Source organism: Clavelina lepadiformis, chromosome 8 (assembly GCF_947623445.1).
Source record: "Clavelina lepadiformis chromosome 8, kaClaLepa1.1, whole genome shotgun sequence".
Lineage (NCBI taxonomy): Eukaryota > Metazoa > Chordata > Ascidiacea > Aplousobranchia > Clavelinidae > Clavelina > Clavelina lepadiformis.
Window position 1 is genome coordinate 3,943,731 of NC_135247.1, and position 26,653 is coordinate 3,970,383.

Here is a 26,653-nt window from a genome sequence, read left to right on the forward strand (position 1 = left end):
ATTTAGATTTCTGGTTATGCCGTTGAAATCCTTCCTGTTGGAAGTGAAATTGAAGACTGGGTACAATGCACCCCTGCTAACGGAGTTTCAAACACGCAATATACTATCACAGGACTACAAGGTGACAAGGAGTACAGGGTAAGAATTCGCGCGATAAATTCAGCTGGCTTTAGCGAACCCGCCGAAACTGCTGCTGCTGTACAACCGAAAGATATTTTGGTTGCTCCCGAAATTGAAGTTGATGCTGAAGTAGGCCAGTTTGTTACTGTAAGGGCTGGCGGTGTGATCAGACTGTTTAGTATAATTCGAGGTCGACCTACACCAACCGCCAAATGGTGTAAAGAAAATGGAAAAATCAACGAACTTGCTCAAGTTGAAACCACAAGTTACTCGACTCTGTTGTTCATAAATGACTGCACAAGAGATGACGCTGGAAAATACGTACTCACCCTGGAAAATTCCTCTGGTTCCAAGACTGTGTCTATTTCGGTGAAGGTTCTGGACACACCAGGACCGGTTCAGAACTTAAAAGTCTCGGAAGTTACACGGGAATATGTTATTTTGAATTGGGATATGCCTTCTGTTGATGGTGGAGCTGTTATATCAAATTACATCGTGGAAAAGCGGGAAAGCACCCGAAAAGCTTATCACGCGGTAGGCAGCACACCACATCGAACTAGTTTCAAAGTCACCGGACTTACAGAGGGCGATAGCTATTTTTTCAGGGTTTTGGCGGAAAACGAGCATGGCGTTGGTATTCCTTGCGAAACGGCTCAAGCCGTCAAGGTTTCTGAAGCTCCAAGTCCCCCTGAACAAATTAAAGTGGAAGATGTAACAGACACATCGGTTACTTTGTCTTGGACTAAACCAGAACACGACGGGGGAAGCCCAATAACAACTTACGTTGTTGAATGCATACAGAAAGGCGGATTCGAATCTTGGCTTGTTTGCGGATCAACGAAGAACACACGGTTGGTTATAAACAAACTTAACACAGGAAAAGATTACATATTCCGTGTCAGAGCGCAAAACGCTGTTGGGGTGTCCGATGGTCGCGAGACAAATACCATCACCATCCGTGAAGTGCTTATTCCACCAACTATTGACACCACCAAGTATTTTAACAACACAATTTCTGAAAAAGTTGCAACGGACATTTATCTTCACATACCATATTTTGGAAAGCCTCTCCCGCAAATTACGTTTATGCGCAGTGGTGAATCGCTAAAAGAAACTAGCAGGGTCAACTCAGCCTCAATAGAAGGCCTTGCAAAACTCAATATACGCGAAGTTACACGTAAAGACGCTGGAGATTACGAAATTGTGGCTAAGAACTCAGTTGGATCAAAAACAGTGACCTTGCGTGTTGTAGTTATGGAAAAACCGACATCACCTTTGGGACCAATGGAAATTCGAGATATTACCTCAGAAAGTGTCACCGTTGTTTGGAATCCTCCAACTGAAGATGGGGGAACGCCAATCACTCATTACACCCTTGAAAAACTAGATAGTTCTTCTGGATGGATGGAAGTGTCTGGTTTTGTTGTTCGCACGACGCAGAAAGTGACACGACTGACAACTGGTTCGGAGTACATCTTTAGAGTTCGCGCTGCCAACAAGTTTGGATTAAGTGAACCGCTTGATTCTGAACCTGTATTGGTACGTCATCCATTCAACGTACCCGGCGCTCCTGGACAACCTGAGATTGTAATCGTATCGAGTGACGCTATCACAATCAAATGGCAAGAACCAGCAAACGATGGCGGATCCCCAATACTTGGCTATCATATACAAAGAAAAGACAGAAACTCCATCCTATGGGAGAAAGCAAACAGCTATGCGATCAGGGACAACACACATAAGTGTTCGAATCTTTCATCAGGATTGAGCTACGAATTCCGGGTTCTTGCAGAAAATCTAGCGGGCCGTAGCAAATTTAGTAAGATATCAGACTCTGTCGTCACGCGTGATCCGATAGAACCACCTAGAGATGTGCATGTCAATCAAGTTAACCGTACGAGCATCAGGCTTGAATGGAGACGACCTGAATATGATGGTGGAAGTCGGGTTGTTGGTTATATTGTTGAGAAACTCGATCTACCGAAAGGTCGCTGGATGAAGTGCAACTTTAACAAAGTTATAGATACCACGTTCGATGTAGACGGTTTGACTGAAGGGAGCTCTTACAAATTCCGAATATTAGCTCAGAACGCTGCTGGTAGCATTAGTTTACCATCGGAAACTACTGGACAAGTCACAGCAAGAGATGAAGTGGAACCAGCAAGTGTTGATGTCGACGCACAATACAGGGATGTTGTCAACGTTATGGCAGGCGACAACATCATACTGAAAACTTTTGTAAGAGGAAAGCCAACGCCCACAGTAACCTGGGAAAAGGACAATAGAGAATTCGAATCAAGTCCAAAAAGAAACATTCAATCTAAGGAAAATTGCTCAGATATTACAGTCAAGGATGCTAATCGCACAGACAGCGGTACATATACCATCAAGGTCAGAAATGCAGCTGGTGAGAGATCGTTGGGTATCAACGTACTTGTGTTAGATACACCCGGAAAATGTGAACTCCTTAACGTCAGTGGAATTGGTGCTGATAAGTGTACCGTCAGCTGGCAACCACCTGCCATGAATGGCGGCGCAAAAGTGACAAATTACTGCATTGAAAAACGTGAAACTTCTCGCCTTGCTTGGACAGTTGTTACATCTGCAACAGAAGCTAACAAACACAAAGTGACCGGTCTAATTCGAGGCAATGAATACGTTTTCCGAGTACGTGCTGAAAACAAGTTTGGTTTGGGTGAAGCGGTGGAATCAGCTCCTATAGTTTCGGTTGATCCGTATGTGACTCCGGAAGCCCCGTCTAAGCCTGAAGTGTTCAACATTATGAAGAATAGCTGCACGGTCACATGGAACAGGCCTGAATCCGATGGAGGAGCTGATATTTCTGGTTATATTGTTGAACGACGAGAGAGAAACTCATCACGATGGTTGCGTGTAAATAAAAAATTAGTGTCCGACACAAGACTCCGTGTCACCGATCTCAAAGAAGGTTCTGGACAAGAATTCAGAACTTATGCCGAAAATCGAGCTGGAGTCGGACCCGCTAGCGAACCTTCTGGAGTAGCTGTAATTTCAGATCCTGTTTACCCACCAGAATCGCCTGGTATTCCACGCGTTATAGACAGCACAAAGTCCTCCGTGTCGCTTTCGTGGAACCGACCATTGTATGATGGTGGTGCTGATATTTTGGGGTATTCTGTGGAATATCTTGAAGTTGCCGAAAATGAAACAGACGAACACATTACTCAACTGGATAAGATTTGGCACAAAGCTATTGATAAATCTAAACTCAGGACAACTCAGTACACGATTACTGGACTTAATCAAACTAAAGCCTACAGATTCCGTGTGTTTGCTCACAACGATGTTGGAACTTCGGAACCTTCAATGATCCCAACAAATGCCGTACCTATAGAAAAACAAGAACCACCAAGTATTCTCCCTCAAGCTGAGTTACGTAAGAACCTTACAGTAAGGGCTGGAGGATCAGTTAGACTAGCTGTTCCAATTGCCGGACGACCGGCCCCCAATGCCACCTGGACACGACCTAATAACGGTCTAAAAGAACGTGCTATCATTGATACAACTGATACGATGACTACTTTCTTGTTGGAGAACGTGTCTAGAGAAGACTCTGCAAAATACACGCTTACCCTAGAGAACCAAAGCGGTACTATCTCAACTGGTGTGCAAGTTAAGGTACTAGATACTCCTGGACCGCCCACAGAGTTTGTTATTACTGGAACAACAAGAAATGCGGTAAACGTATCTTGGAAAGAACCAGAAATCGATGGAGGTAGTACTGTAACCAATTACATTCTGGAACGACGTGAAGCCACAAAGAAAGCTTGGTCTACTGTGGAAACAGCATGCACAAGAAACTCTTACAGGTTTACAAAACTTAACGAAGGATTTCTGTACTATTTCCGCGTAATGGCTGAGAACGAGTATGGAATCGGAGTATCAGCGCAAACTGATAAACCTGTTAAACCATCTGAAGAACCAAGTAGCCCAGCTTCGATCCAGTGCACAGATGTTACAAAAGATAGTGTCACTTTGCAGTGGACTAAACCGCATTTTGATGGTGGAAGCGAAATTCTAGATTATACTATTGAACAACAGCTGAAAGGCTTCGATCAGTGGTCAAAAGTTAAAACAGTCAAAGCATCAGTATATTTCTTTACCATTAAACCGCTTTATGAGAACCAACAATATACTTTCCGCGTTATGGCTAGAAATGCCACAGGAACTGGTTTACCTGCCGAGTTACCTGGATACATATTGGTAATGACACAGAATGCGCCGCCCGATGCAGAACTTGGCGGTTTGACTCAAAAACTTGTGGATGGTAAAGCGGGTACAAATATCCAAGCTTCAATTGCTGTGAAAGGAAAGCCATTCCCATCTCTGTTATGGAAACGCAATGGCGAGGAGCTCAAGATGACAAGTAGAATAAACTACGAAGCAGTTGACGGATGTGTGCTTTTGAATATTAAAGATGCCGAACTTACAGATGCAGGTTTGTACGAGCTTTGCCTAGAAAATAACGTTGGCAGTAAATCTGTTAAAGTTATGGTACGCATTTTGGATAAACCTGGTCAACCAAAGGGTCCAATAGAATTCTCAAAGGTTATGGCTGATTCGCTTGTTTTGTCATGGAATCCACCGGACGCCGACGGAGGATCTGCTGTAAACAATTACATTGTTGATATGCGCGAAACATCGGGAGATGCCACCGAATGGCGGATGATATCGGGATCAACTGCAAGAAATTCTTTGAAGGTTAATAGACTTACAACCGGAATGGAATACGCTTTCAGAGTAAGAGCAGAAAATCGCTTTGGAATCGGCAAGGCGCTAGAATCCCAACCAGTCAAAGCAGAATTCCCGTTCAAGGTACCAGGACCACCCACGAACGTGGAAGTGAAGAGCGCAACTCGAGAAACCATGACAATTAAATGGCAGGTCCCGGCAAGCGATGGAGGTTCAAAAATAGTCGGCTACCATGTCGAAAAGAAAGATAGGAATTCCATCCTGTGGGTAAAATGCAGCAAAACCTTAGTAAGCAACACGGAATACAAAGTAACCAACTTGCAGGAAGGACTGGAGTACGAATTTCGCGTTTACGCCGAAAACCCCGCTGGATTCGGAAAGCCAAGCAAGTCTTCCGATGCTGCTATTGCGCGGGATTGCTGTGATCCTCCTCGTGATCTCGAAGTTGTTGGAGTTACAAGACATTCTGTACACATTCAGTGGATGAAACCCGAATATGATGGTGGTTCCAGAATTACAGGATACGTTATCGAACGTCTTGAACTTCCTACTGGACGATGGCTTAAATGCAATTTCAGTAATGTTTCTGCAACTAATTATAACATCGAAGGTCTCACCGAAGATTCTAAGTATCATTTCCGAGTTTTGGCTAAAAATGCTGCCGGCGCAATCAGCACGCCTGTAATGACTTTGAGCCCGGTTTCCGTAAAAGATGAAATGCTTCCACCGGTTATTGATATGGACGCACGTTTTGCTGAAGTTATAACAGTCAGAGCGGGAAAGACAATTAAGCTGGAAGCCGGAGTGCGCGGAAAACCCACACCAAATAAAATCTGGAAAAAGGAGCAAGATGAAATAAAAACATCATCGCGCATTCTTAATAAAGACACCGACGTTTCAACCTGCTTAGAGATTCAGGATTCATGCCGTGATGATAGCGGAACTTATTCAATCACAGTACAGAACTTTGCTGGTTCCCGATCACTTTCAATCCAGGTTAAAGTTTTAGACACGCCAGGCGCGCCAGAAGGTCCTATCCATGTCACAGGTGTTTCTGCTTATAGGTGTACAATCTCATGGTTACCACCGGCGAATGACGGTGGTTCAGCTGTCACCAATTACATTGTGGAAAAACGTGAAACAAGCCACCTTGCTTGGGTTCTTGTCAATCCCTGCATAGAGGGAACGACATGTAAAGTAGCAAAACTGTTAGCAAACAATGAATATATCTTCCGCGTTCGAGCTGAAAACAAATTTGGAGTTGGAGCTGCACTTGAGTCTCACGAAATCGTTGCCAAAAATCCTTTTAATCCACCGTCAGCGCCCGGAACGTTGGAAATCACGTCGGTAACAAAAAGTACAGCAATGATCGCTTGGGGTCGGCCGAAAGACGACGGTGGATCCGAAATATCAAGATACATTATTGAAAAGAAACAAAAATCTGGCTTAAGATGGATAACTGCAAACCGCCAACCAGTTATAGACTTACGCTACAAGGTCTGTGACTTGACCGAAAATCAAGAATACGAGTTCCGCGTGTGCGCAGAAAATGCTGCTGGACCCGGAGATTGGAGCAACGTAAGTCCTTACGTTTTAGTCGAAGATCCAAAATATCCGCCCGAAGCGCCGATCAGTTTAAGAGTAAATGACACGACTAAATCCTCAGTTTCCTTATCCTGGATTCCTCCAACGTTTGATGGAGGAAGTTCAGTCATGGGATATGTTATTGAGATAAGCACCTGTAGGAAGCGTCGCACTGTCTCTCATTCTTCCGCGTCAACTGTAGCCACGACAACTGTTACCGCAACCGATGTAGCCGAAGAACAGGTATTTTTGGATGAAGAAGAACATGTTGACATCCGGCGAGAATGGTTAAAAGTTTCAGGAAAAAATCTTGTTCGCGATACTGAATACGTTGTTACTGGGCTTAAAGATAACGCTGAATATTTATTTCGAGTGGCCGCTGTCAGCAAAGTTGGTACTGGACAATGGTCTACGTTGCGCATGCCAGTGATGTGTGTTGATAGGTTGGAAATGCCTGAACTGGTAACAGACGAAACGGTTCATCGAAACATTACAGTCAAAGCTGGATCGCAGATAAGACTTAACTTAGGCTTTAGAGGACGACCTACTCCTGTCATAACATGGTCGAAGGCCGATACCAACGCCGAAGCCTTAAAATTACGTACCAATATTAATACAACACAATACACCACTTCGTTAGTTGTTGACGATGCAAATCGCTACGATGCGGGAAAGTACATGGTTACCGTCGAAAATAGCGAAGGCTCCAAAGATTTTTCCTATAACGTCAAAGTTTTAGACACCGCTGGCCCAGTAGGTGATCTCAAAGTTACTGAAGTTACTCGCGGTTCTGCAATATTGAAGTGGTTTGCCCCAGAAATTGAAGGGGGATCAGTTATTACAAATTACGTCATTCAAAAACGTGAATCATCTCGAAAAGCTTACACTACTGTTTCGGGCGAATGCACGCGTCATACTTTCAAAATTTCGTCACTGAATGAAGGAGACAGTTATACTTTCAGAGTGATCGCAGAGAACGCTCAAGGTCTTGGCGTTCCAGCGGATACGAAAAAACCTGTTACAATATCGATGAAACCTTCTCAACCTGGTAAAATTCAGGTAGCTGAAGTTACAAGGTCGAGCGTTTCCCTTGCCTGGATAAAACCAGAACATAACGGCGGCAGTGAAATCACCGGCTACGTTATAGAAATGGTATTAGCAGGTTTCGAAAACTGGCAGCAGTGTGCATCTCTCAATGCGTTGTCTGCAACCATTAAAAAATTGGAAGAAGGTCGTCAGTACTTATTTAGAGTGATGGCTAAAAACGAAAAGGGACTCAGCGATCCAACTGTGATTGCGTCACCGGTAACGATTAATGATATTGTAGAAAAGCCATTCGTCTCCCTGAAAGATTTACCGGTGGGTGGAATACACAAAAAGGCTGGAACCACAATAACAGTAAATTTACCAATAGAGGGCAAGCCAAAGCCAGCAATTACATGGAAGAAAAATGGAGAAGAAGTCAAGCAAACGACCCGAGTGTCTACAGTGGATTCTGCTATTGACACGACTTTAGTTATTAAATCAACAGCATTGGAGGATGGCGGTCGTTATGAAATTGTTGCAACGAACAGCCAAGGTACTTACACTGCTCCTCTTGAAATTACTGTGCTGGATAAACCTGGAAAAGTAAACAATCTATTCATTGAATCAGTCACGGAAAATTCTGTTTGCTTGAATTGGCAACCACCCGCAGAAGATGGAGGCTGCCAAATCAGTAATTACCACGTACAAATGAGAAACACCGAAAGCGATGTCTGGGTTGATTGCTCTGCTACGGCTGTACGACCACGCATTAAAATCAACAAACTTACATTAGGAAAGGAGTATCAATTTCGTGTTGCTGCTGATAATAGATTTGGAAGTGGAGTATTCGTTGATTCTGAGAAGGTGACCGTTAAATTTCCATTTAGCAAACCTGGTCCACCGGGAATTCCGAAAGTTTTTTCAATTGCTTCCGATCATGTGATTCTGCATTGGCATGAGCCAGTTCACGACGGTGGAAGTCAAGTGATATGTTATCATGTCGAGATGAAAAATAGAAACAGCATAATGTGGCGCAAAGTCAACCGTGTGGACATTAGAGACACTTCTTTCAAAGTGGCTGGACTTCAGTCAGGTTTAACATATGAATTCCGTATTTATGCTGAAAATGCAGCAGGTTGTGGTAAGCCAAGTCAGCCTTGCGACCCGGTTGTCGCGCGTGATCAAATTTCTCCCCCAAGAGGTCTTGAAATCACAGGCGTTACACGTACAGCTGTTGACATTGTATGGCTCAAACCAGAAAATGACGGCGGTGCAAGAATTACCGGATACATCGTCGAGCGACGCGAACTGCCCAGTTCAAGATGGTTAAAATGTAACTTCAGCAACTTATCGGAATGCAGATACACGGTGACTGGTCTTACAGAAGACATGAATTACGAATTCCAAATAATCGCTAAAAATTCAGCTGGATCAGTTTCTCAGCCAAGTGAACCTAGTGAAAAGGTTACCTGCAAGGACTGTTTCACACCACCACGCCTTGATTTGGACGCCCATATGAAGGACACGATAATTGTCAAAGCTGGCGAATCAGCTGTACTTTCTGCCGCCATATTTGGTAAACCAGAACCAACTGTTACATGGAAATGCAATAACACTGAACTTGAAAATTCACCGAAAACTGAAGTTATAAACAAACCTAATGCTACTGCGCTTACGATAAAGGACGCAAATCGTGAAGACAGTGGCGACTACCTTCTACATCTTAAAAATACTGCTGGAACCGCATCCATTACCATAACTGTAAAAGTGCTGGACTGTGCTGGGCAGCCAGTTGGACCATTGGCTGTAACTGAAGTAACGTCTGAACGCTGCAGACTTGCTTGGCGGCCACCAGCGAACAGCGGAGGTGCCCCTGTGAAAAGTTACATTGTTGAAAAAAGAGAAACATCAAGATTAGCATGGACATTGGTTGAATCCGATATCGAAGGTGTGACAACTAAAGTACAACGACTTCTTAAAGGCAATGAATATATATTCCGAGTTATGGCTGTCAATAAGTATGGCATTGGCGTGCCGCTTGAGTCCGTGCCAGTGCTTGCCCGAGATCCATTTGATGTTCCTGGAGCTCCAGGAAAGCCACAAATATCTACAGTTATGAAAAATTCAGCCGTTGTTACCTGGTCAAGGCCAAGCAGTGATGGTGGAAGTGACATAACAGGCTACCATGTTGAACGGAAGGAACGTAATTCACTAAGATGGACAAGAGCTGTTCGTCGTTCAGTGACTAGTTTGCATCATAAAGTTACCGGTTTGACAGAAGGCTCTGAATACGAATTCCGCATTGCGGCTGAAAATGCCGCTGGTATTGGACCTACATCTGAAGAAAGCGCTCTTGTACTTTGCAAAGAACCAATATATCATCCTGGACCCCCAGGAATACCTAAAGTTGTGGACACAACTAAAAGAAGTGTGTCTTTGTCATGGACACCGCCGTCGTTCGATGGAGGTGCAGAAATTTCCGGTTATCAGGTTGAAGTATGCGCAAAGGATGCGGAAACAGAAGAGTGGGCGAAATGCACTCCACCATCCGGAATAAAAACGACAGAGTTTACGGTTGTTGATCTCCAGCCAAACAAAGAATACAAGCTTCAAGTAGCGGCTATCAACGTAAGCGGAGTAGGAGAAGTCGCCCGACTTCCAGTTCCAGTTGAGACCGTTGAAAGGATGGAAGCTCCGGAAATATCCGCCGATGGTGATTTGCACAAGAACCTAACCGTAAAATCTGGCAACTCCATCAGAATTTTTGCTCCTATACGTGGAAGGCCTGCGCCATCCGTAAGATGGAGCAAAGAAGGAAGGCCAAATATAGGTGAAAAAACACAAATAGATACTACAGACGGTTCCACATTACTCTTAATATCAGAATGCACAAGGGAAGATTCAGGAAAATACATTCTCACCCTCGACAACTCTTCCGGATCAACATCAGCGAGTTGTAGCGTAAAAGTTCTGGCCACTCCTGGACCATGCCAAAACCTGAATGTGAAAGATGTAACTAAAGATTTCGCAACCCTTACATGGACACAACCCGCCAATGACGGTGGATCACACGTAACCAATTACATTGTTGAGAAGAAAGAAACTGCTCGCAAAGCCTGGTCAACAGTTTCGACGGCTTGCCAACGTTGTCACATGAAAATCAACCTGAACGAAGGCCAAACCTATTTATTTAGAGTAATGGCCGAGAACGAAAACGGTATCGGTGAGCCAGCTGAAACAAGTACACCTGTTAAAGCCACCGAGGTTCCAGGCACACCAGAACGCTTAGAAGTGATTGATGTCACCAAATCATCGGTTACTCTACAGTGGAGCAAACCGGAAACCGATGGTGGATCTAAAATACTGGGCTATGTCTTAGAATCATTGGAAAAGGACCAAAATAAATGGGTTAAGCGATCCACGGTCAAAGACACTCAGGCAACAGTTATGAACCTTAGAGAAGGACAAGAGTATGCTTTCCGTGTTGTTGCTCTTAACGAATCCGGAGCATCCGATCCGAGAGAAGCGTCTTGTTTGGTAATAGTCAAAGACTCTTTTGTATCTCCTTCTTTTGACATCACACACCTGCCTCATGGAGTTGCACACGTAAGAGCTGGTTCCAGTCTCGCAATCCGAGTACCTTGCACTGGAAAACCGAAGCCATCGTTCAAGTGGTACAAAGGCGAGGATAAGATCCGCAATACTAAACGCATCGATACAGAAAGTGTAGAAGATGGAGTTGCATCATTGAAGATACAAAACGTTACGTCCGATGACGGAGGGTATTACGAGATTTTTGCCGAAAATAAAGCCGCCAAGAAATCTGCTAAAATTAAAGTTGTTGTCTTAGACAAGCCTGGTCTAGTTGAAGATGTCAAAACATCAGATATCACCGAAGAATCGGTGACATTGTCTTGGCAACCACCAGCAATTGATGGTGGCTCAGCCATCAGCGGGTATGTGGTGGACTTAAGAACTACAGAAGATTCTGAATGGAAGATGGTGTCATCTGCAATAGTGCGTACCACATTCAAATGCAACAAACTTAACCTGAACAAAGAATATACATTCCGCATTCGTGCCATAAATAGATTCGGAATGGGTCCACCAGTTTTGACAAGTCCTGTGGTAATTCAACTTCCGTACAAAGTGCCAGGAATACCAGCTACTTGCATTGTAACTGCAGTTTCCAAAGAAGCTATGACAGTAAATTGGCAAGAACCTGTAAAAGATGGTGGAAGTCCCGTTGTCGGATATCATTTGGAAATGAAAGACAGAAATAGCATCCTTTGGAAGAAGGCTAACAGAGCGATCATAAGAAGCACGCATTTCAGAGTAACCAGCGTAGAAGAAGGGTTGGAATATGAATTTAGAGTCGCTGCAGAAAACGCGGCTGGCATTGGCAAACCCAGCAAGCCCTCGGATAGTGTTTTTGCTAGAGATCCAGTTGATATTCCACGTGAAGTTGAAGTGGTTGATATTACAAGATCAAATTGTTTGGTTCGTTGGAAGAAACCCGAGTATGACGGTGGCCAAAGAATTGTTGGATACGTAGTTGAAAAGCGCGACATACCAGCTGGTCGATGGATCAAGGCAAGTTACAACATAATTCCGGACAATGAATATCTGGTTGCCGGTCTCAGTGGTGGTTCGGAGTACGAATTCCGAATCATTGCCAAAAACGCAGCGGGCATTTTCAGCAAACCATCCGCTAGCACAGGAGTTGTAAAATGTGAAGATGATTTTCGTCCACCAAGGATAGAGTTGGACGCACATCTGCTTGATGAAGTCACTGTTACCGCGGGTTCAACTCTGCGATTACACACTGGTATCCGTGGAAAACCAAAGCCTGCTGTTACATGGTCTCTAAACGACCATGAACTCAGAGAAGATTTACGTCATGTATTTGATAACACCATTGACCATAGCAGTCTTATTATTAAAGACTGTGTCAGAAACGATACCGGACATTATGCAATCAACGCAAAGAACGCGTGTGGTGAAAAATCGGCTCAGATCAAATTGCTTGTATTGGACAAACCTGGGCCACCAGCGGGACCCATTAAATACTCACGAGTCACGGATTCAAGAATTACGTGTTCATGGGAAGAACCTAAGCAAAACGGTGGATCAAAGATAACACATTATGTGCTTTCAAAGCGAGAGACTTCTCGATTAGCGTGGTCTGTTGTTACTGAAACGGAAGAACTAACAACACACACCGTGCAACGCCTCATCAAAAACAACGAATACCAATTTCGTGTACAAGCAGTCAACAAATATGGCGTTGGTGAACCCTTGGATTCAGATCCCATTGTTGCCAGAAATAGTTTCGTTGAGCCTGGCGCTCCAGGTATGCCAGAAATCACAAACGTTACATCAAAAGGTTGTACAGTGATATGGAAACGTCCGGAGTTTGATGGTGGTGCTGATACAGACGGATATGTGCTCGAGAGACGTGAAAGTAAAAGTGCAAGATGGTTAAAATGCAACAAAAAACCTATTCGAGACCTTAGATTCAAACTGACCAACGTGACTGAAAACAATGAATACGAATTCCGTGTGGCTGCAGAAAATGCTGCTGGGATGGGAACCTTCAGTCACATCTCCTTACCCGTCATTATGCAAGATCCTATCGATGTGCCTGGTCCTCCTGGCAGTCCTAAAGTTCGCGACTCAACTATATCTTCCATTTATCTTGCTTGGGGCCGTCCAGCGTACAATGGAGGCAGTGAAGTGATTGGTTATATCGTCGAGATGAAAGCTTCTCAAAATCAAGTTGATTTACAAAGTGATGAAATTCAATTCGAACAGGATGATGACGAAGGATGGACAACAGTGCAAACTAACATCTTGTACACCAAGTACAAAGTAGACAATCTTAACAATGACACGTACTATAGATTCCGTGTGTCAGCAGTTAACAAAGGTGGCGTAGGCGAACCAGCCGAAGTTAGTGGACCGGTGAAACCAGAAGATCGTCTTGAACCGCCCGACTACGATTTGGATGCTTCATTGAGAAAAACGCTACTCGTAAAAGCTGGTAATACCGTCAGTGTTTCCATTCCCGTCAAGGGACGACCCATGCCAAACATTACCTGGACAAAAAACAATGTCAACGTTTCTACAAACCCACGTATACAAGTAGATACCGTAGATAAGAAAACCATTATGGTTCTGCAAGATTGTTGCCGTGATGACACAGCAAAATATGCACTAACTCTTGAAAATGCAAGTGGTTCCGCCAACACTTTTGTAAGTATCAAAGTATTAGATACTCCCGGACCACCTGGGCCTATTCGCATCAAGAAAGTTACTCAAGAATATGCTATTATTACATGGGATGCACCGACTGTCGATGGTGGATCTGAAGTATTTAATTATCAAATCAGTAAACGGGAAACCACCCATCGTGCTTGGAATACGGTTACACGGGAATGCAAGAAACTGTCCTGGAAGATCGATGGCCTCCACAAAGGCGGAAGTTATTTCTTCCGTGTTCAGGCTGAAAACGAGTACGGAGTTGGAGTTGCATCAGAATCGGAAGCTGTCACGGCCACAGAAGTGCCTTCACCAGTTAATGACCTGAGGATTGACGATATAACCAATAAATCCCTTTCGTTGGTTTGGGGTAAACCGGATACAGACGGTGGAGCTATGATTTCAGCATACCACGTTGAATATCTTATTAAAGACTCTGAAAAATGGACTACAGTGAAAACCCGACATCCTAAAATTATGCTTGAAAAACTGAAAACTGGTGAAAAGTACGAAATCCGTGTGGCGGCTAAAAACGAAGCTGGGTTAAGTGACTGGTCAATTGTTGGACCTGTTATTATCCGCGAACAACTTATACCACCAGATGCAGATCTTAGTTCAATTCCTGCAAGAGCAATAAGCATGCGCGAAGGTGGACATCTTAGACTTGACATACCATTCTTCGGAAAACCTCTTCCGTCTGTCAAATGGAGCAAAGACCGAATTCCTCTTAAGCATAACGATCGCGTTGGATTTGAGCGCTCTCGAGACGTTGCCATGTTGCAGATCAAATACCTCAAGAAATCTGACGCTGGCCAGTACTTTTTGAGCCTGGAAAGTGCTGCTGGCCGTAAAGAACCTTCATTCACCTTGAACGTTTACGGCAACCCTGGTAAGATTAAGGGTATTATCGAATTCCCCGAAATTACTGCCGATAGCATCGTATTGAAATGGTCGCCACCTGAAGACAATGGCGGATCAGAAATTACCAATTATATTGTCGAAAAGAAGGAAACATCGGGAGAGGCATGGTCATCTGTAAATGCCAACTGCAGCCGAACATCCGTAAAAGCCTCAAAGCTCAATCCTAATTCTGAATACGTTTTCAGGATTGCTGCCGAGAACAAATACGGAATGGGAGATTTTGTTGAATCGCAAGAAGTGATTGCGAAATATCCTTTCAGAATTCCGTTTGCTCCACCAAAGCCAGAAATTGTTGAAATATCTGCTGACTCGATGATTGTTTTATGGAAAGAATGTCATTCAGATGGTGGTTCGGAGGTTACCGGATATCACATCGAACGAAAAGAACGCAATGCTATTTTGTGGACTAGGCTTAATACTGCTCCTTTGCGAAGCCGCGAGTACAAAGCAACTGGGCTTACGGAAGGTCTTGAGTACCAGTACAGAGTATATGCTGTAAATATGGCAGGCCTTAGCAACCCAAGTGAGCCAAGTAAACCGGAACGAGCTCACAACGTTGTGTCTCCGCCGTCTTGCCCTGATTGGACGGACATAACACGTGATTCCGTTAGCCTTGTATGGAAACCTCCCAAATCTGACGGTGGCAGCAAAATTATCGGATATAGCGTCGAAAAACGTTCAGGAGAAGATTGGAGGTGGTTGAAGTGCAACTATACCAACATACAAGATTGCGAATTTACGGCTACCTCCTTGAATGCCGGCGAAAAATACCAGTTCCGTGTGACGGCCCGAAATGCTGCCGGTACTGTAAGTAAACCATCACTGCCCAGCGCTGAAATCATTTGTCGTGACGATTTCCAACCACCAAGCATACAAGTTGATTCCAGCCTTTTGGATGGAGTCACAATTCGAGCTGGTGTCACGTTACGACTAAAAGCTCTGATCTCAGGAAGACCTGCACCACGCGTAGCTTGGACGCACAACGGCAAGGAGATTGCTGCAAACGCGCAAGTGGAAATTTCGGACACAAAATCAACCAGTTTGGTCACTATTAAAGACACTTCCAGACTGAATTCCGGAACCTACGTCATAACAGCGCGAAATGCTTGCGCGACAAAATCCATGGACATTAAGGTTACGGTCTTGGACAAGCCAGGTCCTCCAGAGGGCCCTGTTAAATTTACTTCTTTAACGCAAGAAAAAGTAACATTGTGGTGGGGAACACCGAAGGAAAATGGCGGAGCAACCGTCGAAAGTTACGTAATCGAAAAAAGGGAAACCACTCGTCTTAACTGGGCGTTAGTAACTGCCAGCTGCGAATCGACAAACCACACTATTACCAGATTGTTCAAAAATCACGAATATCAATTCCGAATATTAGCTCAAAATAAATATGGTGTTGGTGAGCCTTTGTTGTCTGAACCGATAGTCGCAAAGGTTTCCTATACTGTACCGGACTCACCGGGCCAACCACTCTATTCAAGCTCAACAAACGATTCTATCACGATTGCATTTACGAGACCAGTCAGCGATGGAGGTAATGAAATTATCGGTTACCACGTTGAAAGGCGCGAAAAAAGAAGCATGCGATGGCTCCGCGCCAACAAAAAACCTGTCACTGAACTGCGATGCCGAGTTGGCGGATTAACTGAGGGTAATGAATATGAATTCCGTGTGTTTGCTGAAAATGCAGCCGGATCAAGCAAACCGAGCCCGACATCGGCTTTGATTATATGTCGAGAACCTATCAGTCCGCCTGGACCACCAGGAATAGCGCGGGTGACTGACACGACTCGCACCACTGTGGCTCTTAATTGGACTCCGCCAACATACGACGGTGGCAGTCATGTTAATGGTTATATTGTTGAATCGAAGAAGGTGGTTACGGCAGACGATGGCTCAGAAGAAGAGTGGATTAGAATGAACCCCGATATAGTCCGTTCATGCGAATACGTTGTCCCGAACCTCGAGCCTGGCGCTGAGTACAGCATCAGAGTAAAAGGCATTAATGCAGGTGGCATAGGAGAACCGGTGCAGGTTACAGGAAAGGTTATGGCTACTGATAAACTTGAATCTCCCGATTTCCAAATCGACGCAGAATTTAAGTCACATTACGTCGTAAGAGCAGGCAACTCACTTCGTTTGTTTGTCCTGTATCATGGCAGGCCAAGGCCAAATGTGACGTGGTCAAAACCAGATGTCGAGCTGCAGGAACGAGCTGATATTCAAACAACGGATTATAGCACATTACTCTTGGTAAATTCAACAACTCGAGATGATTCCGGAAAATATACAGTGTCTCTTGAAAACAGCGCCGGCGAAAAGAAGCTTCATCTGACTGTGAAAGTCCTCGATACTCCAGGACCGGTTGGACCAATCACGTGCAAAGACATTAGGAGTAATTCAGTCATATTGACGTGGGAATCTCCTTCGATAGATGGCGGAGCTCTTGTTAAAAATTACATTATTGAGAAAAGAGAAGTGTCGCGTCGTAGCTGGCAAACAGTCACAACAAAGTGCTCGAGAACGTCTTTTAAAATCCTTAAATTGCAGGAAGGTGTAACGTACATCTTCAGAGTTTTACCTGAAAACGAATACGGAATTGGAGTGCCACGTGAAACTGATCATCCAGTTACAGTAACTGAAGTACCAGCTATCCCTCAACGACTTGACATAAACAAGGTAAACCACAATCATTACTGTATTCTGTGGTTTAGAAAAAAGTTTTACACATAGAAGTTTCATGCGCTCATCATATTGGTATTGATTTCTCAATTGCAGGTCACCAAGCATTCTGCTACACTTTCGTGGAAAAAGCCAGAATACGATGGTGGTAGCCGCATCTCAGGTTACGTTTTGGAGATTGCAGAAAAAGGATCGGACAAGTTTTCGGAATGCGCCAAACTGAAGGGCTCTGTATTCCAGCATACCGTGTCAAATTTACGTGAGGGAAGCGAATATGAATTCAGAGTTAGAGCAAAGAACGAAGCTGGTGTCAGCGAACCACGAGATGCTTTCTCGTCAATTATAACCAAAGATGAACAATGTAAGTCATACTGTATAGGAAACGATGTACGTGTAGCAAAGTTCAAATAAGATATTTTGCTTGGAAATTATTGATTCCTCAAGAACTGATATACAAATTTTGTTTTAGTAATACCAGAAGCGGACTTATCTGGAATTTATCACAAAACTGTAACAGTAAAAGCTGGCGCGACAGTCAACGTTGATATTCCTATACTTGGCAAACCAATACCGGAAGCTACTTGGAAAGTTTTAGGACGTGTTTTGAAAGGTACGTCTTACTATGTTATTACTTTTACTAAGCAAAGCAAGAGTTATATTAAAAATGCTTATGAAAAACTAGTCATGTTGTTAGTAACATATTTGTTTTTCTGGTCATCTTTGCAGAAAATGACAAGGTTTCGATGAAAACAACGGAATCAAACACCACTCTCATCATCAAAGACGCTAAGAAATCAGATTCGGGAACGTACGCCTTGACACTCAAAAATAACGTTGGGGAAAACACCTACAAACTGGAAGTTGTTGTTTTGGGTTAGTCGTTGTCATTGCATGTTCACCTTTACTTTAACACTCGCATAATTATTCCCTATTAAACACGCCACAAATTGTTGTCATCACCGTGTTTTATTCATTATACAGATATGCCTGGACCACCTACTGGTCCAATAAGATTTACGCAAGTCACAGCTGATTGTATAACTCTGGCGTGGGAAGCTCCTGAAGATACTGGCGGCAGCGAAATAACAAATTTCGTCGTTGATTATCGCGAGTTCGGTCGAGCAACTTGGTCAAATGTGACATCTTGCACCACGAGAAATACAATTAAAGTAAAATTTAGTTTTAAGTAAAATGTCTTGAAATATTAACTTTATCTTAACTTCAAAATGGAACTAAATCACATTTAAGTTACTAATTTTGGATCATGTTTTTCATAGGTTCCCAAATTGAAACGTCATACTGAGTATCAGTTTCGGGTTATGGCCGAAAGCAAGTACGGAGTCGGAGAGCCATTATTATCTGACATTTGTCGAGCTGATTACCAATACAGTAAGCGAATCTATAATTTTCCATTAACTGATGCATTTTTGATACAAGCACCTAACCATCAGCCTTCGTTTATACTGAAGTTATGATAAATATATTAAAATTTTTCATAACCACTGTTTTTCAGCTGCACCACGTCAGCCTGGCACTCCAGAAATAACTTCAGTTACGCGCGATGCTGTGGCCATTTGTTGGAATGAGCCCACGTTTGACGGTGGAAGTCCAGTTACTGGATATTACGTTGAAAAGAAAGAAAGAAACTCAATTTTGTGGCAGCGTGACAACGAGAAGCCTATTCCCAAGTGTAGTTACGTCGTTAAAGGTTCGTAAGTTTGTAAAAATGTTTCGGAACACATCCTGATCACGCTGATCTCGCTCTCAGTTGCTTATGTTGAAATTAAAATCCTTTATTTTTCCTTACAGGCTTGTTAGAAGGACTTGAATACCAATTTCGGGTTTTAGCTGAAAACGTAGCAGGAATGAGCAGACCAGGAGACGCCAGTAAGTCAGTTGAAGTGATTAGTGCCGTTGGCCCTCCATATAATCTTGAAGTGGTTGACATAACAAAACACTCTGCCTCGTTGATATGGAAGAAGCCTCTAGCCGACGGTGGTAGCAAAATTGCTTACTACTTCATTGAAAGACGACACGTGCCAGACGGTAGATGGCTTAAATGTAACTTCACCAACGTTACTACTTGCTCGTTTGAAATCACTGGGTTAACTCCAAATGAATCTTACGAATTCCGTGTTACTGCTCGCAACGCTATCGGGACAGTTGGCCAGCCATCTGATGTATTGGGGCCGATTGTGTGCAAGCCACACTACAAAGCACCTTCAATTGAACTGGACAGTAGATTTATGTCAGATTTGGTTCTGATTCGTGCCGGAAACACATTACGATTGGAAGCAGAAATTACTGGAAAACCACAACCCAACGTGTTTTGGTCGAAAGGCGAAAATGACTTGGAAGACAATGACCACTTATCTATCATTACAGCGCACAATACAACGGTCTTGATAGTTAAAGACGTCACTCGTGAAGACAGTGCTCGTTACACACTTCTACTACGCAATGAATGTGGTGAGAAGCGTGTTTCTATCAACGTTAAAGTTTTAGACAAACCCGGAAAGCCTAAAGGACCGATCGTCTTTAGCCGCATCAGCGCCGAGAAATGCAACATGTCTTGGGAAAGACCAGTTGAAGACGGTGGTGCAGATATAACACATTACGTAGTGGAAAAACGAGAAACATCGAGAATCAGTTGGGTTCCCGTCTTGGAATCACTTGAACACACCAACTGCACCGTTCCCAACCTCATAGCAAATAACGAATACATTTTCCGTGTTTCCGCAGTGAACAAGTACGGTCAAGGTGTATCACTAGAGTCGGATGCCCTTGTAGCCAAGAACCAGTTTGTCGTTCCCGACGCGCCTGGTCCACCAGACGTTGTAGCTACTACGAAAGATTCTGTGACGATCACCTGGACCGGTCCACAGAATGACGGAGGCAACAGCATCACAAATTACGTCATTGAGAAACGAGACAAACAAGGCTACAGATGGGTGAGGTGCAACAAACAGCAGGAAGTCACCGATCTTCGATTCCGCGTTGGTGGACTAAGACCAAAAGCACAAGTGGAATTTAGAGTTGCTGCTGAAAATGCGGCTGGATGCGGCTCATTTAGTGAGCCAAGCAGTTATATTTGCGTCCAAGACCCTGTGTTCCCGCCTTCAGCTCCTGGAAACTTCCGTACAACTGACTCTACAAGGTCAAGTATAACTGTCGCTTGGAATCAGCCGCTATACGATGGTGGTTGCCCAATTGAAGGTTATGTTCTGGAGATGATGAAATGCGAAGCTGACGTCGATAAAATTTGGGAGAAAGTACACAGGTCCAAGCACGTAGCAACCAAAGAATTCAGTGTTACCGGTTTAAAGCAAGGCAATGAGTACAAGTTCCGCGTGTTTGCCGTTAATAGCAATGGTGTAAGTGAAGAAGCGGCCTACTTAAAGGAGAGTGTATATGCTAAGGATATTTTGGAAGAACCTTCTTTAGAGTTGGATGATGCGCTTAGAAAAACCGTCAGTGTCCGCGCAGGAAAACCACTTCGCCTATATGTTATGCTGAGAGGTAGACCTATTCCATCAGTTACTTGGACTAAATCTCCCGTCGCTGATGAATTGAATACGCGTGCCTACATCGAAACCCACGAAGCTGCCAGCAAACTTGAAATTGAAAAGACCGATCGTTACGATGCAGGAAAATACACAATCTCCGTTGAAAATACCAGCGGAAAGAAAAACGTTACAATAAACGTGAGAATCTACGATACTCCTGGACCACCAGGTCCTCTGACAATCCGTGAAGTGACACGTAACTCTGCAACTGTCAGTTGGGAAGCGCCTGAAATTGACGGAGGGAGCGCTGTTAGAAATTACATTGTGGAAAGACGTGAAGCAACTCGATTAGCGTGGGGCACAGTTGCAACAAAATGTGCCAAGATGAGCTACAAGATCACCGGTCTATTGGAAGGCGTATCGTACTTTTTCAGAGTTCTCGGCGAAAATGAGTACGGTGTGGGTGAAGGTCGTGAAACAGACACCGCCATTAAAATATCCGAACAACCTGCTCCTCCGGCATCAGTTGAAACCACTCGTGTTACATGCAACAGTGTTACACTTATTTGGGAGAGACCAGTTCACGACGGTGGATCTCGTATCACTGGATATGACATCGAAATGATGGAGAAAGGATCCGAGAAATGGGTTAAGGCGGGGGCGACTGCTGAACAACAACACTGTATCAAAGGACTAAAAGAAGGATTGGACTACTATTTCCGCGTGCGAGCCAAAAACGAAAATGGGTTAAGTGAACCACGCGAGATGCTTTCATCGGTCACTGTACAAGACCAATTAGCTTCGCCTTCTGTAGACATGAGTAGCCTACCGCAAAAGACGGTAACTGTCAAGGCTGGTTCGCCGGTCTTTATCAAGCTTCCAATTAGCGGGACGCCAGAGCCATCCATCACTTGGACTAAAGATAACAAAGAACTCAAAGAAGACCTGCATCGTACAACGATTAAAAATAGTGAATCCCAAATCTCACTAGAAATTCGTGAATCTAACACTGATGATGTTGGCGACTATCGCATTAACCTCACTAATTCTGCCGGAAGTTGCACACAGCTCATAAAGGTGGTAATTTTAGATGTACCTTTATCTCCGGAAGGTCCGTTAGAAGCAACTGACGTAGCACCAACATCTTGTGTCCTGCATTGGAAGCCTCCAAAATACGACGGTGGCGCGTCAGTAAGTAACTACGTTGTAGAGAAACGGGAAACACACAGGCCTATTTGGAGTACAGTCAGTGCAACAGTGACGCGATCGACCGTTAAAGTTACCAGACTCAATGAAGACGCTGAGTACATTTTCCGGGTCATGGCTCAGAACAGATTCGGAGTTGGAAAGGCACTGGTGTCTGATGAAGTTGTTGTAAAGAGTCAATATGATTTACCCGGTCCACCAGGCACACCTCAGATTAGCACCGTCAGCAAAGATAGTATGACTGTTATTTGGATGGAACCTGTAAACGACGGTGGCACTGAAATTACCGGCTATATCGTAGAACGCAAAGAACCGAAGTCATCACGATGGATCCGTGCAACTCGCGGAGTTGTTACTCAGACCCGTTTCATTAGCACCGGTTTGATTGAAGGAGTTGAATACGTTCACCGAGTGATTGCGATTAACGCGAAAGGAGAAAGTAAACCTAGCAAAGAAACTGAACCCAAAACATGCCAGGCGCCAGTAACGCCACCTACAGCACCACGTCATCCACAAGTTGCTGATGTAACTAAGAATACGCTTTCTCTTGCCTGGGAGAAACCAGAATATGAAGGCGGTTCAAAGCTTTTAGGATACTTCATAGAAACGAGAAAAGACGGTACATGGTGGGAACGCTGCAATACCACGCCAATTCGAATAACCGAGTACACTTTGAAGGGCCTGCCTGAAGGTGGCGAGTATTACTTGCGTATACTTGCTTTCAATGCTGGCGGCGTCAGCCCTGCGGCCGAGATTGACAAACCTGTTATGATAAAGGATTTGAGCGGACCTCCTGAAATACTGGATGCTTTTTCCGAGCCCATTGTTGTTCGAACGGGAGGCATTATTCGCATACGCGCACCTTTCAAGTGCAGGCCGACACCCCAAGTGCAATGGAGTAAAGTTGGGGCAAAGGAAGGAGAGTTAGCGTTACGCGCTATGATGGCTTTAAATTTAGATGCAGCAGAACTAGTAATCAAGGCTGCTGATCGACGCGATGCTGGAGAATATAAAGCCCTTTTTACAAATAAACTTGGGGAAAAGGAAGTGAGCATACAGGTGGTAGTAATCGGAAAACCTGACGCACCAGAAGGACCAATGCAATTTGGCGACATCCAGTCTACTTCTCTCAACGTTGTTTGGAAAGCAGTTATCGATAACGGTGGAAGTGAAGTAACCAATTATGTTCTTGAACGCCGTGAAGTTGGAAAAACTGCTTGGTTTACAGTAGACTCAAAGATCCGAGCTACTCATTGCACCGTGAAAGGGTTAACAGAAGGGTGCGGATATTACTTTAAAGTTTATGCTGAAAATACTTTCGGACTTGGAGATCCATTGTTGTGTAACGAACCCGTAATACCAAAGAATCCACTTTTCCCACCACAACCACCACAAATTGTCGAAATAAATGAAGTCCGCAAAGATTGCATTTTCCTGGCATGGCCTCGATCTCGTGAGGATGGTGGATCGCGAATTCTGGGTTACTTTGTCGAACGTAGAGAAGCAGGCTCAGACAGATGGGTCCGCGTCAACAAAATCCTTACCAAAAATTTATCCTTCATGGTGCAAGGCTTAGTGCAGGATGCTGAATATCAGTTCCGAGTCATCGCCGTAAACGATGTTGCGGAAGGAGAACCATCACAACCTACTGAGATTGTTGCTAGCAAAGATCCTTTCGACAAGCCGTCTCCTCCAGAAGATATCGAAGTACATCATGTCACCAGAGATTCCGTTACTCTGGCTTGGAATAAACCCGAGTTTGACGGCGGAAAGTCTATTCAGGGATACAACATCGAACACAGAGTTTTTGGCATGACAATGTGGAAGCAAAGCCATGAAGACACCATTCGAGATCGCATTTACCAAATTGGCGGATTAGATCCAGGTGAAGAATATGAATTCCGTATCTACTCTACTAACGAACAAGGAAAATCGAGACCAAAAATGACCGACATGCCGGTAGCAACCAAGAAAGCGGCTGGTGAAAAACCAGAAATTACTCAATCTCTTAAACCTGTAACCGCCCTGCGAGATTCCACTGCTGTATTAACTTGTTATGTGACCGGCCGCCCGCTCCCTGATATAAATTGGATGAGGTTTGGAAAAATTTTAGAGAGTGGAAGAAAGTACAAGATGATTTCTGAAGGTCAAGTAAACTCGCTAAAAATAATGAAAGCTGTCGATGCAGATGCTGGTTCTTATCATATGCTTGCTACAAATAATGTTGGATCTGTCGACTCAGAAGGAAAACTGCTTATTGAAGGAGTCCCCGTCTTGGATGACCGAAACGTTCGCTTCAAGAACTACGTGCGGGCTAGGCACAACCAGACGTTGAGGATCCATGTTCCATATCGTGGCAGTCCCCAACCTCAAGCCATATGGACAAAAGACGGTCGACGTTTTGACAAGAGCGAAAGACATGAGGTTGAAACCACTGAAAACTACACTCATTTTGTTGTGCAAAAAGCTGACAGGAGAAAGGATTCGGGAAAATACTTGGTCAAACTGACCAACAAACATGGTGAGAATACATACCCTATTTCTGTGGAAATACAAGATGTGCCAAGTAAACCACAGAACGTTGAAGTAACAGACATCCGACCTGACAACATGACGTTGACTTGGACTGCACCCGCTGATGACGGAGGGGCGCCAGTCTCTAACTATGTCATTGAGAAACGTGACATTGAGGACGAGGAAACCAAATGGTCATTGGTTACATCCAGCGTAGCGCAAACAAATTTCAAAGTTGGACGCCTGCTGGAGAAACATGCTTATTACTTCCGCATTTTCGCAGAAAACTGCTTTGGAGTTTCTCAGCCTTTGGAAACTGATTGCCCGATCGCTGCCAAGTCTACACATGATATACCTGAACAACCGTCTCAACCGGTGGCTAGTGGTGTTTCAAAAGAAGATTGTATGCTGACTTGGAAGCAACCAAAATCTGACGGAGGTATGCGTATTTCCAATTACATTGTGCAACGTCGGGACAGTAAACGACCACGCTGGATGAGAATAAACGACAATACGCTAACTCAATCCGTTTACAACGTTACGGGACTTGTGGAAGGGATTACGTACGAATTCAGAGTTATTGCTGAGAATCCCGTTGGCCAGTCACAACCATCAGAAGTTTCTAATCTTGTAACCCCCAAAGATGATATTCGGGTAAACCCGCCGAAGTTTGTCGAAAATTTGCGTGATATTGTCGTGAAACCGAATCAAAATGCCACGTTTAGCTGCAAGATTTCAGGGCAACCCAAACCAATTGTGAAGTGGTATAAAGGTGGAAGGGAGATATCCGGTGGCTCTAAGTACCAAATGCACGAAAGTAAAGGAAACCACTACTCACTTGTCATATCAGAAGCCACAACAGAAGACGAATGCACTTACACTGTTCGCGCCACCAATCAAGCCGGTTCTGTTTCAACCACGGTTCATCTCACTGTGCAATTACCTGCGCAAGTCAATCTACCAAAGTATATGCTGAGCGAACCAACCGTTTGCCGAGTGCACGAAGTTGTCAGTATCAAGATTCCTATTCAGGGCAAGCCCCAACCGGATGTGACTTGGACGAAGGCGGGAAAGCTTGTTTGTGCCGACTCACATCGTCAATTTATAACAACTGCTTCCTTCACTTCCATGACTATCACCAACGCGGAAAGGAACGATTCTGGTTTCTACAACGTTACAGCTAAGAATCGCTTTGGAAGTCACCAAGCAACCATTGAACTACTTGTTGGAGACGTTCCATCGAAACCTCAGCACATGGCGGTTTCAAACGTTACAAGAGACTCTGTTGAATTGGATTGGAAGGTACCCGAAGACGACGGTGGAAAACCAGTTTTGAAATATATTGTAGAGAAATGCACTGTCTCGAGCGACAGGTGGATGAAGGTTTCTTCAGCTAGCACTACTCGTTACACGGTATGTAATCTTTCCGGTAAAACGAGCTACCAGTTCCGCGTGCGAGCAGAAAATGAGTTTGGCCAGGGTTCACCATCGGCCCCTTGTGATCCAATAACAACCAAGGAAGACCGCCTGATGGCCACCAATTATGACGACATGGTGGATGCAACAGAGCAATTTGTGGCTGGCGAAGTTGAAACCAACAAAAACAAGAGCCTGGTAGATAAGTACCAGATCATGGAAGAACTAGGACGTGGCACCTTTGGTACTGTGCATAGAGCACGTGAGATTTTAACTGGAAAAATCTGGGCAGTCAAGTTTGCTCGTTTTGCTGAAGAAGCTGAGAAAGCTCCTGTTTATCGCGAAGTTAATATCATGAGAAAACTACAACATCCACGAGTCTTACAGCTTCACGAAGTATTCGACAATAAGGGGGAAACTGCTCTCGTTATTCAGTTTGTATCCGGAGGCGATTTGTTTGAGAGAATCATCAGCCTCAACTTTGATCTCACAGAAAACATATGCGCATATCTGATGAAGCAAGTATGCGAGGCACTGGCTTATGTCCATTCGCAAAAAATTGCCCATCTCGACATCAAGCCGGAAAATATTCTATTCATTACCCGAAAGAGCAGAAAAATTAAACTGATCGATTTTGGGGTATCAAGAGAGCTTAAAACCGGAGAAGGTAAAATAATAAAAAA

At 44.1% G+C, this 26,653-nt stretch overlaps 1 protein-coding gene across 2 annotated transcripts in view; it reads left to right on the forward strand.

Moving 5' to 3' along the window:
• The window catches only part of LOC143469156 (titin-like), a 132,671-nt gene that overhangs the window by 97,420 nt on the left and 8,598 nt on the right, over positions 1-26,653 (forward strand). For both annotated transcript variants that reach the window (XM_076966738.1, XM_076966739.1), the window contains 8 exons: positions 7-17,325; positions 17,425-17,689; positions 17,798-17,938; positions 18,055-18,201; positions 18,310-18,497; positions 18,606-18,717; positions 18,842-19,036; positions 19,138-26,637. In XM_076966738.1, coding sequence (XP_076822853.1) covers positions 7-17,325; positions 17,425-17,689; positions 17,798-17,938; positions 18,055-18,201; positions 18,310-18,497; positions 18,606-18,717; positions 18,842-19,036; positions 19,138-26,637 — 25,867 coding nt within the window. The remainder of the gene's footprint in view (positions 1-6; positions 17,326-17,424; positions 17,690-17,797; positions 17,939-18,054; positions 18,202-18,309; positions 18,498-18,605; positions 18,718-18,841; positions 19,037-19,137; positions 26,638-26,653) is intronic.